This window comes from Lissotriton helveticus, chromosome 10, assembly GCF_964261635.1.
Source record: "Lissotriton helveticus chromosome 10, aLisHel1.1, whole genome shotgun sequence".
NCBI classification, from domain to species: Eukaryota; Metazoa; Chordata; class Amphibia; order Caudata; family Salamandridae; genus Lissotriton; species Lissotriton helveticus.
Genome location: NC_136071.1, coordinates 638,301,818 through 638,318,866, shown reverse-complemented (window position 1 = coordinate 638,318,866; position 17,049 = coordinate 638,301,818). Strand labels below are relative to the sequence as shown.

The window sequence follows — 17,049 nt, the reverse complement described above, 5'->3', positions numbered from 1 at the left end:
AGAGGCTCCTTTTGAGGCTTTAGAGTCCGTTTTTCGTGACTCTTCTACTTTTCTCAGGGCCGATGTATCTCTTACCTCCTTAGAAGTCTTCTTCTCGACCACTACGACCTGGACATCTGTGTCCTCATCGACTTCGAGCCTTTCGGCAACGTTTTCATCTTCTTCGCTGGAGAGGCCTAGGTCTCGAAGCAATGGTGGAGGGCCCTGTCCCTGGATGTTGTAGTTGGCCCTTCTCTGCCTTTCTCTCACCCTCAACGTCTTCGGGGTGAAGGCCAAGCAAGCGTTGCAGTCTTGACTTTGATGATCCTGCGGGAGGCAAAGGTTGCAAACTGGATGCTGATCTTTCTGCGCGTACTTGTGGTGGCAATTCTAGCAGAACTTGAACTGTGTTTTGTCTATTACTTTGCGTAGGGAGCCCCCTGCATGAGCATTCTCCGGTGGTTTGTCGAAGTTTTGTTGTTTTCACCTTTCGGTGTACTGCGACTGTTGGAATTGACGAGGGGACTGTCGAATGTAGGTATCGCTGACCTGTAGAAACTAACTTCTTGAATTTTCGAGGATTCTCCTCTCCAAATCCTTGGAGCTCCTTCCGTAACGATCCAGACCCAACAGCGGAAAAAAAGAATCTGAAGATGGCAACCAAAGGTGGGAGCTTCCGGAGGAAGCCCGTCGACGTCACGGAGGGACACCAACTGGTGGTATGTCGACGCCCACCAACCACAAATACCCAAAAAAACAAAAAACAAATACAATCATTCCAGATCTAACCACTAGATGGCGGAATAATGCACAGCATGTGAATCCAGAAAAGATTCACGCTGCAAAACATATGTGACGGACGACACCTCATTCTTCACACCAGATGACAGACTGCTTAATACACCAACCTGTAGTGACCAAGATCATCAACTTCCCCTCATACACTGTCAACGTGGACATACAATTTATCTCCTTTCCCACCAGACTCCATCGTCTTGAATTTAATGTGAACAGAAAAATTAGGCACTTCTACTAAACCCCTGGCGACTACTTCTGCTGCTATCACAATCTCAACAACTTTAACATTTTCACTTGCCTCATAAGTAATGGTGTAGTGACCAACATGCTACTGGAGTAGTAACCCTCCTTAATAGCCCAATACTCGTTTCAGTACCTAAAGATCTAATTATAACTACAGATACCATTTAAACCCATTCCTAACCCATGCCTTCATATAGACACAGGTAGATTGGCAGCATACCATACACCTTATTCAAGGTCCAGATTCTAGTTTTGGTAATCCATGTAATGCCTTATCAAGTGCATGTTATTTGTCAGTAGATATCGGGCCAAATCCCTCTCCCCATGGCAGTCACAAAGACCATCATTATTAACGTGACCCAAGGCACCGCTCCTCAAATTTTAGATTTTTTTCCCCCTCCTAGTATCCTTGCTCCTCTATGTCTTATCTTATATAACCTCTACACAATATTTTTGAGCAAATAAACACAAAAAAGGTGTCTCTTTGATTAGTACAAACAAACAATAGCGTCCTTACCATTTACATAACAAACATCTTTGATGTATAGAAAGAGAATGGACATCAACATATCTAAACGTTCTGCTACAGGATGGCTCATTGTTAGACTCCAAGGTGCACCATTTTTACTGTCACATCTTTCTTCATCTTCATCCTTTAAGGAAAACAAAAACACTGTTTATTGACTTTATTGGGTAAGACTTTAATGGGTAAGGCGAATACAATCAAAGCACCATTGTATGAAATATTAAAACGTAAACAGCTAGCATTCCTTTCATTTTCAATATTCTAAACAAATGGAACATATTTAGCTATTAAGTAAGCATCATTTAATTTAGTGATGTTCTTAAATTACAGATATAGCATGTGAAATGTAATCAAAACACACCCTGCAAGTTAATCTTTCCTTCTAATTTCCATGCAGAGTAATTTTACTAAACTGTTTAAATGACGTGTCTTCGGATGTTTTAAGTTACATAAACCAAATCCTAATAAACAAGATAACTATTTATTCTATGTAGTTACTTATGTTGTGTGTCAAATCAATGTGTTGGTTAGTTTTAAATAGTGTATCTGTTGTACCTCTAAAAGTACCCTTTACGATTCCTTATCGTAGGGTTCATTCGTCTGGCCACTGTTTATTAACATTCTATCTACGCATACACTAGACAAACCATGAGGGTAAGACACTGGTGACAAGGAATGCATATTCTATTGTGCCATCTGACCTTGAAAGATTTACTTAATATTAGTGATGCTTGAACACATGTTAGTGTGGGGGTGCTGATCAATATTATAACCACATTAAAGGCATAGGGGATGTGTGACAGGCTGTCTTTGAAAACTCAGCAATTGCTGCCAGAAGAAAAATATTTGCAGGGATCCTTTCAAGAGCATTCTATATTTTCACTCTTTCAAATGTTATGGGGGTGCTCCAGCACTACTTGTTCCAATGGCACTGCTTAACATGGAGGGAAAGATGGCTGCTACACGAGGTCTGTGATGGCAGCTCTCCTGATATTCCTTTCTTGAACCACCATGAAATAAATGTCCTCTGTATGAGACCTTAATCAGAAAAAGGAGAAGCTCCTGTGCTCTAAATTGTTTAGAAACCAGAGTAGGTTTTTTTTTTTATACTAAGATGACATTTGTAGGGTCTGGTTTCCCCACACATAATTACAAAACGTACAGGTGTAGGAAAGTGCCTCTTTTTGTCATGTTCATCTCCACTTTTTGCAACGGGTACTGATGTTTTTCGACTGATGTGCACTGGGTCCCTACTAACTAGACCCTAGTGCCAGTGCTCTTTCCCTAAAAACAACATCATTATGACAATTGGAACACACATTAGCCTTCCAGTAAGTGGTATGCCTGGTACCAAGGTTATGGGTACTAAAGAGGATCCCTAAGGGCTGCAGCATGTATTATGCCCCCGTAAGGGACCCCCATACAAATTGCATGCAGCCTGCCATTGTAGCCTGTGTGACTTAGTGCACATCATGTTTGAAAACAGGACATGGCACACGCCTAGTGTGCCATGTCAAAGTCACTGAATGTAATACCTGTAAGTCACCCCTACAGCAGGCCTTTTAGCCCTAAGGCAGGGTGCATTATAGTACATGTGCGGGCATGTCTGCATGAGCATCTATGCCCCTGTGCTGTGTAGTTCAATTACTAGATGGTACAAGTGAAAAGGGAACCCATTTTAAGTATGGTCATTACGAGTTCCCCAGCTACATAATGGCTTGACTGAAACCTATGGTGTTTGGTATCAAACACCTTGTCTTAATAAATCTGCACTGTGGCCAGTACTAGATTAATTATGACATGCACCCAGAGGACATCTTAGAGGTGCCCACTGAAAACCTTACCAGAGTCTAGTGTGCTGGCTGACTGGTATCAACCTGCCTGCCACCAAAGACAAATTCTGAGGAAGGCTAGTGATTTAGAATATCAAGGTTAGGGGCTTCAAAGTCCCTACCACCTTTGATATGTGACCCTATCTTACCCCAGACCTGGAAGATTCAACCTTTTGCCATGAGGTACATTTGGCACCAGGACAGACTGGAAATTAGCTAAGCAAGCAGGCGTGTTGCACCTCCAGGTGGTCACACCCCTAAGGTGGGCTACCTGATGTGCTTCACGACACAAGGGTTCCACCATCTTATTTTTGGTGGAATTAGAAACTCTGGGATAGGGTTATGCCCGCACTCAACAGGAAGTGATCCTATATGGGATGTAGTGACCCCAGGAGTAAGTAGCCTATTGGATACTACCCTTCACTCCCCTCAACTCACGTAAATTTAGTATTTAGGTGACTCCAACAGCAGGAACCCAGATTTGTCTGCCTGAAAGAGGGAAGACAAAGAGCCGAAGACGTGAGAACTGATGACCAGCATCAACTTTGGTGCTAAACCCTGCCTGACTGCTGCTCTCCTGACAATCACAGACACTGACTCGTCCAGAAGCAGAACAGCCTCCCCAAACCCTTGATCTCTGCTCAGCCCTTCCTTGAGGCAGCAACATCTCCCTTGGAGTAGAGGAGCCACTCCCCTGCACCAGACTGCAGCTTCCCGGTACACCGTTCTGTCGATCCTTGGGCCCACCGAGAGAGCAGCACCCCAGCAATAGGTCTTTGTGCTCCAGGAGGTCAAATCAGTCCCTTTGCCAAGTTTGGAGGTACTAGGACCCCCCAAATGCCGCCCTGCACCAATACCAGAAGTACAATAGCCAGTTACAAGCACCAAAGCCTGCTTGTGTTCAGTCAGAACACCACAGCCATCTAAAAACTTACCTGCACGTCGAGAGATTCCAAGAGAGGCCAGCTCCGCTGCAAGAGTGGCTCTTCTGTTTTTCTTTCCCCTCTTCTGCAGGAACACCAAAAACCGTGAGAGCCACAAACTCACTGACCCGCAGGACAAAACAGCTCTGCACCCAAGCTCCCCATGTTCGGTCTCACTTAACCTGACTGTGTCTTTGTGGTCCTGAAACCCTCAAGAGCTGAGGTGACCTCTACTTTCACCTGGAAGACGCCAATGACAAGAACACTATCAACCTACTCGAAAGCATGGAAATCTGCTGCCTCATCAAACTGGTCCAGGACCCCACACAATAATGCTGGACACACCCTGGACCCGAAATTTACAGCCAGCAACAGAGTAAGATACAAACACGTAACAGAGTTCACTTGGACCAGTCCACTTCCAATTTACAACCTCCCTCACCCCACCCGCTGCCCCACCCAACACCCGTAACAGAAGCTGGAGCAAGGTAACAGAAGACCTCTGGATCAGCACACTAAATAACTCGCCCCCAACGTGGCCACAGACTGCGAGGGGGCTGTCGGAAACTTCAACACTTGGATCAATAAATGTGCTGACAAAGTTGCATCCATTAAACCTTCCAAATCCAGCAGACCTTACAAATATTACATCTGATTTGCACCGAGCTCACATTCCTCAAACGCACGTGCAAGTGAGTTGAGAGGATATGGCACACCTGAAAACCATCAATGACCGCTCCAACTTCTACTTATCCCTCAACTAGTATCCCCAACAACTCAAAATAGCCAGGAAGAACACCCTGGCCTCCCGACTGAATGCTAGCTCCAAACACAGTGAAGAACTATTCTGCCTCAACATAGAATTCTCCAACCCCACAGCCACCAAGAACATGGTCACTCCTTCCCAGGATCTCTGAGACGCCCTCGCCGACTTCTACAACAAAATAGCCATCATCTATGAAAACGTAGATCCTAGCCACCTGTAAGCGAGCTAAAACGGCTCCTCAACACCACCGAATCCCACAAACCGACATTACACGCATGGAAACCTCTCTCAACAAGCACCACCGCCTCCATCATGGGCTCAATCCATTCAGGAGCCCCCCAAGGATCCCCGCCCTACCACATGTTCAACTGGAGGAGAGACCCAATCAGCAAGGAACTCACCACCATCATCATCAGCGTATCCATCACCTTGTCCTCCTTCCCTAAAGGGTTGAAACAGGCGGAAGTCAAAACACTTCTCATAAAACCCTCCGCGGACCACATAGACCTCAAAAACTACTGCCCCATCTCCTTACTACCCTTCCCGGCCAACGTACTGAAGAAAGCAACAAATCTCCAACTCGCTTCCCACCTGGGGGACTGCTTACTGGACCTCTCCCAATCCAGATTTTGCTTGAATCACAGCACCAAAACCAACCTCATACAAGCCACAAAAGACTTCAGGACTCTCCTGGACTGGGCTCGGGTGGGGAGACTGCAGCACTAATTCTCTTCTATCTCTCCGCAGCATTCAACACCATGTCCCACTACACCCTCCTACACAGTCTCCACCATATAGGAATCTGAAGAAAAGTCATCAAATGGACTGCATTCCTCCTGTCCGGAAGAATCCAAAGCGTCTGCCTCCCACCCTTCAACTCAAGCCCGAAAAACGTCTTCAGAGTCTCACAAGGATCCTCCCTAAGCCTGACCCTGTTTAACACCTACTTGGCCCCTATGGCCACTTTGGTCACATCTCACGGCATGAACATAATTTTCTATGCGGATGACACTCCGAGTCTCCTCAGACCCATCCAACACCAAATATAACTTTCACAGGTGCATGACCAGCATCGGTAGCTAGATGCAAAACAGACCCCTCAAACTCAACACAGACAAAACAGAAATAATAATCTTCTGTAACAGCAATTCCCTGTGGGACAACTCCTAGTGGACATCAGAGCTTGGCCCCTCACCCACAGAACAAGTAAGGACCTCTGAATCCTACTCGCCAGCAAACTCTTGATGAGGAAACCGATAAATGCTGTCTCATTCTCCTGCTTTCTCATCCTGCACATGTTGCGGAACATTTTCAAATGGCTCTCCAACAACACCCGATCCACGGACACCCAGGCCCTCATCACCAGTTGCCTGAACTATGGCAACTCCCTCTACGTGGGAATCGCAGCACAACTACTAAACAGGCTCCAGACCATCCAAAACGCAGCAGCCAGGCTCGTCCTCAACCTCCCGAGGACAACCCACATCACACCCACCTCAAGGTGCTGCACTGGCTCCATGTCAGAAAACTATGCCAGTTCAAACTACTCGCCCGTGACTAAAAAGCCATGCACAACAGGGCCCAACACACCTCAACCACAGGGTGAACTTCCACCAACCCAACCGGAAACTACGCTCCTCATCCTTACTTCTAGCCCTAACCCCCGCATTCACAGAAGCAGGAGTGGCAGCCAAGCCTTCTTCTATCTGGCAGCCATATCCTGGAAGAGCCTTCTTCTCCTCCTCTGCATGGCCCCCTACCTGCAGAAATTCAGGAGAAGTCTTAAAATATGGCTAATTGACCAGATCATCCCAGTAGCAGAAATCCCCCTGCCCCAGCGCTTGCATACCCTCATGGGTAATAAATCGTGCTTTACAAATCCTATTTGATTGATTGAAAATCCTTACCAGATTCCGATAATCTTGGTGCTTAAAATTATATAAAAAGATCTATTTTTCTCAATTGGGGTAGAGTTTCTTCTTGTGTGTCTCATTTATTAACTCTGTGTTTTCAACAAATGCTTAACGCTACCCCCTAATAAAACCTAAACGGCTCGCCCAAACCACCACAAAGAGCATTTGGGATTATTTTTTTAAGCCCTGTAAGCCAATAAGGATCATCTGGGCTTTCTAAATGGTATACCTCATTTTGGTGCACTACACAAAAAGCCAGTTTCCTACAACATACTAACAAACTGAAATCTGTATCCAGTATTTTTAGCTCAAATATTTTGTTACAATGGATAATGATTCAAATGGCACTGACACCTACAACACCCTGGGGTTGTCACTTTCTCTAGCAGATGTGGTATTAGCGGAAATAGCTGAATAAAATATATAGTGGTCTTTTGAATGATCGGTGTCTGGTACGGTCTGCTGAGTTATTTTGTCACAGTGCCAGAATGAACATTCTATTGGATAAAGCCAGGAACAGATACTAATCTTTCAAAAGATGATGCAGATAAAGTGCATCTTTTATATGGTTAACTGGCTTGAAACAGAGCAGGGAGGAATGGACTGTTCAGCATTTCTGCTCTACAAATGGCAATGTGCAGGATCTCCACAAGCAGCTAAAGCAAATGGGGTGTTCTGTGGAGAAGGTAAGGGCTCCAGCAGCACGCTGTACTTGGCTTTGATCTAGTTTCCTATCTTGGTGAACACAGGTTCATACGTTATAGCCATCACAGCCAGTATTTGATCACAGTGGATCATCAGGACGGCAAGGGAGCCTGCATACTCATTTAGGAATACAAAATCTAAACCCAGAAATGGAATGCCCACTGGGTTGCTACTCTGCCTTGAGACTGGGCCAAACTCTTTCACATTTGCCTGAAGCTTTGCTCCTGTGACCTGTAGAAAGGAGAGCTTCCTTGAAAGAGGGGATGGGTTGTATCAGCCAGAAGAAACTGACCTGATATAAGCAAAAACTGCAGAAAGTCTAGGTGAGTAGGTATCTGAACGGAGGACAGTTGGATAGACTGAGGGTGCCCTTGAGTCATGAGATCCTTGCAGTCAAGCTGCAAAGAACAAGTTACTTACCTTTGGTAATGCTTTTTTCTGGTAGATACAGTATCTGTCTGTGGATTCCTCACCTTGTGAATATCCCCCTTGCGTCAGCAACATTCGGAAATTCTTTTTGTAGCTTTGCGCTGACGTGGACGACGTCATAGAGGCACGGCATCGCGCGCGACTCCGCTGACGTCACCGACACCATAACAAGCCCACGCCGGCGTGATGACATCAGTTCCGCCCTTTTTTCCGTGCCTTCGAGGCACACGGACGGACCGATGACAGTAGATATATACACAGTATACACAGTACACAAATGTCAAAATAACACACACACAGTGGGAAGCCAAAGCAAGAATGCAATTGAAATAGAACATTATCCTGTCCATATAAATATTTACATTACAATAAACTCAAGTATAGAAGAGTGGACAACGGGGAGGCGGGTGGGTCAGTGAGAAATCCACAGGCAAATACTGTATCTACCAGAAAAAGCGTTACCGAAGGTAAGTAACTTGTTCTTCTGATAGATACATCTGCCAGAGGATTCCTCACCTTGTGAATAGGGTCCCACAGCAGTCCCCACTCCCGGAGGAGGGTGTCCACTCTCCTATACCAGAAAATCTTGGAGGACAGAGCGCGCAAAGTGGCCGTCCCTCCTCACCTCGGTATCTAAGCAGTAATGCTTCGCAAAAGTGTGGAGGGAGGCCCAAGTTGCCGCTCTGCAAATATCCTCAACAGGTACACCTCTAGACAAAGCAGATGTTGAAGACTTTGCTCTAGTAGAATGAGCCCTTATACCCTCTGGAGGTTCCTTACCCGCCAGGGAGTAGCAGATCTTGATGCATAGTATGATCCATCTCGAGAGCGTGCGCTTGTGCACCGCCTTCCCCTTCATGCAGCCAGTAAATCCAACAAACAGCTGGTCCCAGGATGCTTGTTTCCGGTCCAGGGAAGACATGGCTTGGCAGTTCAGGCTGGACTGTTCCCATGAGGCACAGGGTCAGACTGATTTGCATATAGCCATGTCTGAACTGGGGTGGCTGAGTGAACTAAAGAATGGTGATGGATTAAACCCAGATCAGTTGACTGGGGGTGAGTGTTTGATTTGCTCAAACGCTCCGTCCATCATCCCCTTTTGTACCGCTTTGTTTGCCCTAAGTTGGCAGGGTATGCTCAGACGCGAGTCCCTTGTTCACTTGGCCACTGGATTCAAGATAGCCTGGCTGATGAGGATTATGAATCCGAAACCGGTCCCAGGATGCTTGTTTCCGGTTCAGGGAAGACATGGCTTGGCAGTTCGGGCTGGACTGTTCCCATGAGGCACAGGGTCAGACTGATTTGCATATAGCCATGTCTGAACTGGGGTGGCTGAGTGAACTAAAGAATGGTGATGGATTAAACCCAGATCAGTTGACTGGGGGTGAGTGTTTGATTTGCTCAAACGCTCCGTCCATCATCCCCTTTTGTACCGCTTTGTTCGCCCTAAGTTGGCAGGGTATGCTCAGACGCGAGTCCCTTGTTCACTTGGCCACTGGATTCAAGATAGCCTGGCTGATGAGGATTATGAATCCGAAACCGGTCCCAGGATGCTTGTTTCCGGTTCAGGGAAGACATGGCTTGGCAGTTCGGGCTGGACTGTTCCCATGAGGCACAGGGTCAGACTGATTTGCATATAGCCATGTCTGAACTGGGGTGGCTGAGTGAACTAAAGAATGGTGATGGATTAAACCCAGATCAGTTGACTGGGGGTGAGTGTTTGATTTGCTCAAACGCTCCGTCCATCATCCCCTTTTGTACCGCTTTGTTCGCCCTAAGTTGGCAGGGTATGCTCAGACGCGAGTCCCTTGTTCACTTGGCCACTGGATTCAAGATAGCCTGGCTGATGAGGATTATGAATCCGAAACCGGTCCCAGGATGCTTGTTTCCGGTCCAGGGAAGACATGGCTTGGCAGTTCGGGCTGGACTGTTCCCATGAGGCACAGGGTCAGACTGATTTGCATATAGCCATGTCTGAACTGGGGTGGCTGAGTGAACTAAAGAATGGTGATGGATTAAACCCAGATCAGTTGACTGGGGGTGAGTGTTTGATTTGCTCAAACGCTCCGTCCATCATCCCCTTTTGTACCGCTTTGTTCGCCCTAAGTTGGCAGGGTATGCTCAGACGTGAGTCCCTTGTTCACTTGGCCACTGGATTCAAGATAGCCTGGCTGATGAGGATTATGAATCCGAAACCGGTCCCAGGATGCTTGTTTCCGGTCCAGGGAAGACATGGCTTGGCAGTTCGGGCTGAACTGTTCCCATGAGGCACAGGGTCAGACTGATTTGCATATAGCCATGTCTGAACTGGGGTGGCTGAGTGAACTAAAGAATGGTGATGGATTAAACCCAGATCAGTTGACTGGGGGTGAGTGTTTGATTTGCTCAAACGCTCCGTCCATCACCCCCTTTTGTACCGCTTTGTTCGCCCTAAGTTGGCAGGGTATGCTCAGACGTGAGTCCCTTGTTCACTTGGCCACTGGATTCAAGATAGCCTGGCTGATGAGGATTATGAATCCGAAACCGGTTCCAGGATGCTTGTTTCCGGTCCATGGAAGACATGGCTTGGCAGTTCGGGCTGGACTGTTCCCATGAGGCAGAGGGTCAGACTGATTTGCATTTAGCCATGTCTGAACTGGGGTGGCTGAGTGAACTAAAGAATGGTGATGGATTAAACCCAGATCAGTTGACTGGGGGTGAGTGTTTGATTTGCTCAAACGCTCCGTCCATCATCCCCTTTTGTACCGCTTGGCCCGAAAGGAAGACCTGCCAAATCCTCTGAAACGCCTCCCAGAAGTACCTCTGGTCTGACGGCCCAAAGACTTTGCTGTCGCTCTGCTGTCTTTAAATCGTTCTAAAGCAGCGTCAGCCTTCTTGCCAAACAATCCTGACCCATCAAAGGGCAAATCCATCAAGGCAGACTGAACATCTGCAGAAAATTCCGATGACTAACCACCAGCTCTCCTAGTGGCCACCGAAGAGCACATGACTCTCGCCACCGAATCAGCCGTGTCCAGCCAACTCTGGATTACATGCCTTGCAGCAGCCCGAGTGTCCGAAATTACTTCCTGAAAGTCCTTTCTATCCCCTTCAGGAATTTTAGGCACCAACTGTTTTACGGAACCCATCAAAGCATGGATGTATCGTGATATCAGGCAAGTTGCATTAGTTGATTTTAACGCCATGCTGGCTGAGGAGAAGACCTTCTTTGCCGCCTGATCTTGTTTCCTTGACTCTTTTTCCCCAGGAACCTGCGGAAAAGCACCCGCAGACTTCTTTGAGCAGGCAGCTTGCACAACCAAACTCTCAGGCAGGAGATGTGTAGACAAAAAGTCTGGGTCATTAGGCGCCACCCTATATCTCCTCGCAACCGCCCTGGAAACGGCAGGGGCTGTCAGAGGTTTCTTCCACACCTCATAAATAGGTTCTGCCAAAGCATCATTGAATGGAAGCATTGGTTCAATCACAGAGGAAGGTGAATGAAGGACTTCAGTAAGAATATTTGATTTATATTCAGCGGTAGGCAGAGTAATATTTAACAAGTCTGTCGCCTTCTTTATAACGACATGGTAAGGAGTCACATCCTTAGAGGGTACATCAGACACAGAGGCCAAATCCCAATCAAGAGACAGTTCCAGGCCACTAGCCTCCCTCAGGTCATCAAAAGTATCCTCTGAATCCTGCAGCTCATCCCGATACCTCTCTTCCTCCAGAAGGCTCTGGGCCTTCCGTCGCGACCTCTCCTTCATAAATGAAGCCGACGGATCCATGACCGACTCCGCCGGAGTCGGTGCCGGCGTCGAAACCGAAGTCGGACGAGGCAGCTTAACTCAAGGTCGAACCGGATTCGGCATCAGAGTCGAGGGTATCGGCGTCGATGGAATCGGCGTCGATGGATTCGGCGTCGACGGCTTTGGCGTCTAAGGCTTCGTCGGCGCCGGAAAATGCCAATGCGGTGCTGGAGCCGGCAAGGAAGGCATAAAGGGCGCAGGAGCATAAGCCTGGGGGACACCCAGATTAAATGCCAAATGACCCGTGGGACCAACCGGTGCACCAGAGGGGTACATTGCCCTGGAGTAAACTCCAAACATGGCATTCAGGAACTGCGTTGGATCCGGACCTGGAGCCGGAAAGGCTGGATAAGAGCCCCCGGGTTGCTCTCAAGGGAGTGGAGTCGTCACGACGTCGACCTCCTCCTCAGGCTGGTGCACCGGGGTCGACGGACCCGCAGGCAACGAAGCTTCGCCTTCACCAACTTCTTCCACCTCACCTTCATCCTCCTGACCAGAAGGATTGGACGGAACCGGAGATGGATTCACTATCTGCTTCGGTGACCCAGGCAAATCCGCACGCGAAGCCTCACCCTCGGAGTCCTGTGCTTCCGAAGCCGAAGACACCACCTCCTTCCGAAGTAGCTTAACCTGCGACCTCGGTTTAGAACTCGAGTCCTTCTCTGAGTGATGTCGGGACTCATGGCTCCTCTTCTTGTGCTTCTTCCTCGAAGACCTCGAAGCATGAGCAGAAGACGACTCCGAGCGCGACCTCGAACAAGACCTCTACCTCGAACGCCGAGTTCGCGACTTCGAAGTCTTCTTTTCTTTCTTACTTTTCAATTTTGCAACCAGGAGCTTCGTCTCCCTCTCACGAAGGCCCTTCGGAGTCATCTTCTTACAAGATGGGCAATCCTCGACGTCATGGTCGGAGCTCAGACACCAGACGCAGCACTCATGCGGGTCAGTGATGGACATCGTCTTGCCACATTCCCCTCAAGCTTAAAATCCAGTCTTCTTCAAAGACATCACGACAGAAGACAATGAAACACAGAAAAAACTACAAAGTAACAAAGTTACTGTACAGCTACAGACGATCCCTTGAAAACCATTAGCGTCGACGAGGCGGAAAAAAGGGAACTGACGTCATCACGACGGCGTGGGCAAATTATGGTGTCGGTGACGTCAGCGGAGTCGGGCGCGATGCCGTGCCTCTATGACGTCGTCCACGTCGGCACGAAGCTACAAAAATAATTTCCGAATGTTGCTGACGCAAGGGGGATATTCACAAGGTGAGGAATCCACTGGCAGATGTATCTATCAGAAGATCTTACGTCTCGGAAGAAGAGAATCATATGGGTCATTATTGAGTGAAGTGGCTCATGAACCAGTGTGTCATACCACAAATTGTTCAGCAGATAATGACTTTTAAAGGTGTTTTTTAAACATTTTTATTGATGCACAGAAAAGTCAATACAGTAACATCACATACATAGGCTTGGCACAGTTATCATTATCATCCCATCCACGTAACACCCAACTGGAAAGTGATCACGGTGGTGGTCATTCAGCACTGTGATCCACAATGCAAGTTAATATTCGAGTTCCAATCTGGAGATGGGGCAATCTTAATAAAACACATTCAAAGAATAGCAGGACACAACAAAATTCAGAAACGTGACGAACAATGTTCATACACAACATGTGGGTGTAAGTCCCATATGCCCAGCCTGAACTGTTCCAACTAAACTGTGAGGAAAGATTCTTGTTGTATGCACAACAGTAATTGTGTTTCTCATAGTGGAGTGGTGTGGCTCACTGGTTAGAGGCGGCAGACCCGGAAGCAGAGAACGGCCCGGGACCAGGGTTCAATTCCCGACGCGGCAGGGTCGTGGACCAGGGTCAGCGGACTCGACAATTCTCGCCTCGGTGCCTACTCTAACCAGGGATCACACTCGGCAACTCTGGGCATTAAGCTTGCCTCATCTCTACAACGACCCCCCACAGATGCCGGGGATGCCTGGTTTCACCTTGGAGATACCCAGAAGGGACCATCTCACAGGGAAAGCCAGGACGCGTTCCCCAGCGGTCTCCATCGCCGGGACGCTTACGGGCAGCTGTGCGCTTTACAAGTCCAACACATTTACATTTACATAGGTATGCACAAAGGAACTAATTGCAAACTGGTGTATGGAAGGGGCTTGCTCCACAGGGAAAGTTATTGGAGGATTATTCGATTCAATTGTATTACTGCTCTTCTTTCCTGAAGCAAGCGGTATTTCACAGAATCAAGGAGCATTCTAGAAAATGTGTCATTGCCCCAAAAATATCTTTGGATTTTGCAATTGTGTACCTGTTTTGGAAACAATATTGGCAATGAAAGCTGAGATTTATTATAGGTGGAAGCTTGCAATCCTTGAATAAAAGCCAGTCTATAATGTCCTTATTACTGTGGAGTTGTGATGGCAAAATGAGAGCACTACCACCCTAACAGTAAAAACATTGTATTAATGAATCATTTATACAGCTTGAAACATCCTGAATGTTTGGATGCATGTCTTGCTGTATACTGGCAGCCCCAAGCCTGTGTAGGAGGACTGTGGAGACTACATGTCCAATGACTGACTGAATGACTGAAGGTACTTATAAAGCGCTCTTATGCCGAGGTGTCGAAGAGCGCACTAGCTTTAGCATTGTATGAAGAGCCTGGTCAAAAGCTTTCCTAAAGATGGTGCGCGAGGGCTGTAGTCGAAGTGAGACGGGGAGAGCTTTCCATAGCTTAGCTGCCAAAAAATGAGAAACGTCCCCCCCCTCTCCCCCCCCTCCCCCATGTAGCTCACTTTATCTAGGGAGGAAGTACCAACCCAGAATCCAGAGATCTTAGGCAGCGTGATGGAACATATCGGGGAAATAGACATTGTATATCTTCCGCCCCGCGTCCATAGAGTGCTTTGTGCACAAGGCATAATGCTATAAAATCCACCCGGCGCCTGACTGGCAGCCAATGCAGTTGTTTGATGCTGGCCGAGGTGGAGTGATGTTTAGGTAAACCATACAGAACCCTAGCTGCCGCATTTTGAAGTGACTGAAGCTTATTCAGCTGTTTCACTCCAGCACCCAAATAAAGTGCATTGCAATCTATCCTTGATAGAATAAGGGCGCCGACCACCATTTTCCTAAGGGAAAACAGGATAAACGGAAGGATTTTGCGTAGAAGATTAAGTGTAAAAAAGCAGATAGAGACCACTTGGTTGATCTGGGGAGCACAAGTAAGATCTTTATCAATGAGGAAACCGAGGTTTCTGGCTTTACCCACCGGCGATGGACAGATGCCAGCTTCAGGGGGCCACCAACAGTGGCTCCAGAATTAGGGTTTTTTGCCAAATTCCAATATCTTGTTTTTTCGGTATTTAGTGTTAAGAAATTTGCATTCATCCATGACATCACCGAGGAAAGACAATCACAGAACCTTTCAGCAGACATAATGTCATTTTGAGTGACTGACACCATCAATTGAGTGCCGTCAGCGTAGGTCACAAGTGACAGACCGTGACTTTTAATTAATCTTGCCAATGCATTACACAAACACAATACTTGTCCTTGATCCTAAACAATAGGTGCTAGGCATGAGTTTATGGAATTTCAACACCCCTGAACTACGCAATAACCATATTAAGCATTCCAAGTAAGAGTCGGCTTCCTGGAAAAATGAAAGCTTAAAAAAGATTAAATACATTAACAACTTTTCTAGAGAGAGTTTGAAATGATGGATTCAGCCAAAATGGCTTCCAAAAAAGACCAAGCCTTAATCTCTCACCTGCTGACAACAGCACATGGATTTCACAGGTGGGCTACTTTGGGGTAAAAAAAAAAAAAAAAAAAAACCACAGCGAGGTTATCCACAACTTTCCCGGTTGGAAATTAGACCTAAAACTCTAACATTAATTAGAAAGCAATCCAAAACAGGGCGTCATAACAGTTATGGAGTGTGAAAATGGTTATAAACAGGCTTGTGCTTGCAAATGCATTTGGCAATGCTGAAATCTTTACTACTGTGGAGCCCCTAGAATGAGGCTCTGTTGTACCAAACTGACCAGGAGAGATAAAGTACAAATGTCTGTTGTTTCGCACTACAGTCTGGATTGAAACCTTATTAAATGTAGATCCGTGGAGAAATAGTGAGTCTGTAATCCACATATCCAATGATAGTAAGGTTATTAGAAACAGTGAGGCCATAAAAACATCATACAACCGGGCATACCGGGGTGGGTTGGGCTGTTGTGAATTTATACCACTTGGGGTGCACGAACAGGATCATCAGAAAGCATATAAGTGGCAAACAGGACCGAAGAGGAACCGGACCATGGGTCATTTTGTGAGCACATACTCAGGGAAGTACATGGGATAGAGGAAAGTGGTTTGTGTTATTGGTATCCTGCCGGTAGCCACAAAATGGAATCCTGCAGATGAGTGGCAATATGAGCTATCCCAAGTATTACTTGGCCCTCAGTGGGAAGTCGTGCATTGCTACCAGGCTGATAGAGGTGTACTGAGGCAGAGATACAGGAGAGTCATGAAATCTATTTCAATTCCAATTTCAAAAGTGCTTTATTCGAGTATTACTCATAAAAGCAGACAAACAAACACATAATAAAAATACAATTAAATTACAGTTTCGAATTTAGCTTAAGCACAATGCATTTTAAAAAACAGTTAAAAATTCATTTCATACAATGTATATAGACCAAAAGTGCAAAGTTCGTATGAAAAATAGATTAAAACAGATAGGACACCTCGCATGGGGAACAGAGAGTAGATAGTCTAGCAATCTCTGTTCAACTAAGCAGAGAGTAGTTACCCTACTAGCAATCTCTGCCTAATTACCCACGACCATCCCAAAAACTTTGCGGTCGCTATAGTAATCCAATTTAAGGAGGTAGTTTTCATTATGCGTAAAGCTACCATGCTGCTTTTAGTACCCAGATTTCTAGACATAGGAGCCAACCAGACACGTCTAGGAACAGAATATGCATAACAAGAGAACAAAAAATGACCCAACGTTTCCTTTCCTTCCCCACAGACTGGGCATAGAGCTGGGCATCCCTCTCTCCATTTTGCAGTTAGATTACACAGAGGTAGAGATCCAGCCCTCATTTGAAAAAACA

General features: G+C 46.6%; 1 protein-coding gene across 2 annotated transcripts in view; it reads right to left on the bottom strand.

The window, feature by feature from the left end:
- The window catches only part of RRN3 (RNA polymerase I transcription factor RRN3), a 423,539-nt gene that overhangs the window by 233,873 nt on the left and 172,617 nt on the right, over window positions 1-17,049 (bottom strand). For both annotated transcript variants that reach the window (XM_078663171.1, XM_078663172.1), the window contains exon 11: window positions 1,538-1,673. In XM_078663171.1, the coding sequence (XP_078519297.1) occupies window positions 1,538-1,673 (136 nt within the window). The remainder of the gene's footprint in view (window positions 1-1,537; window positions 1,674-17,049) is intronic.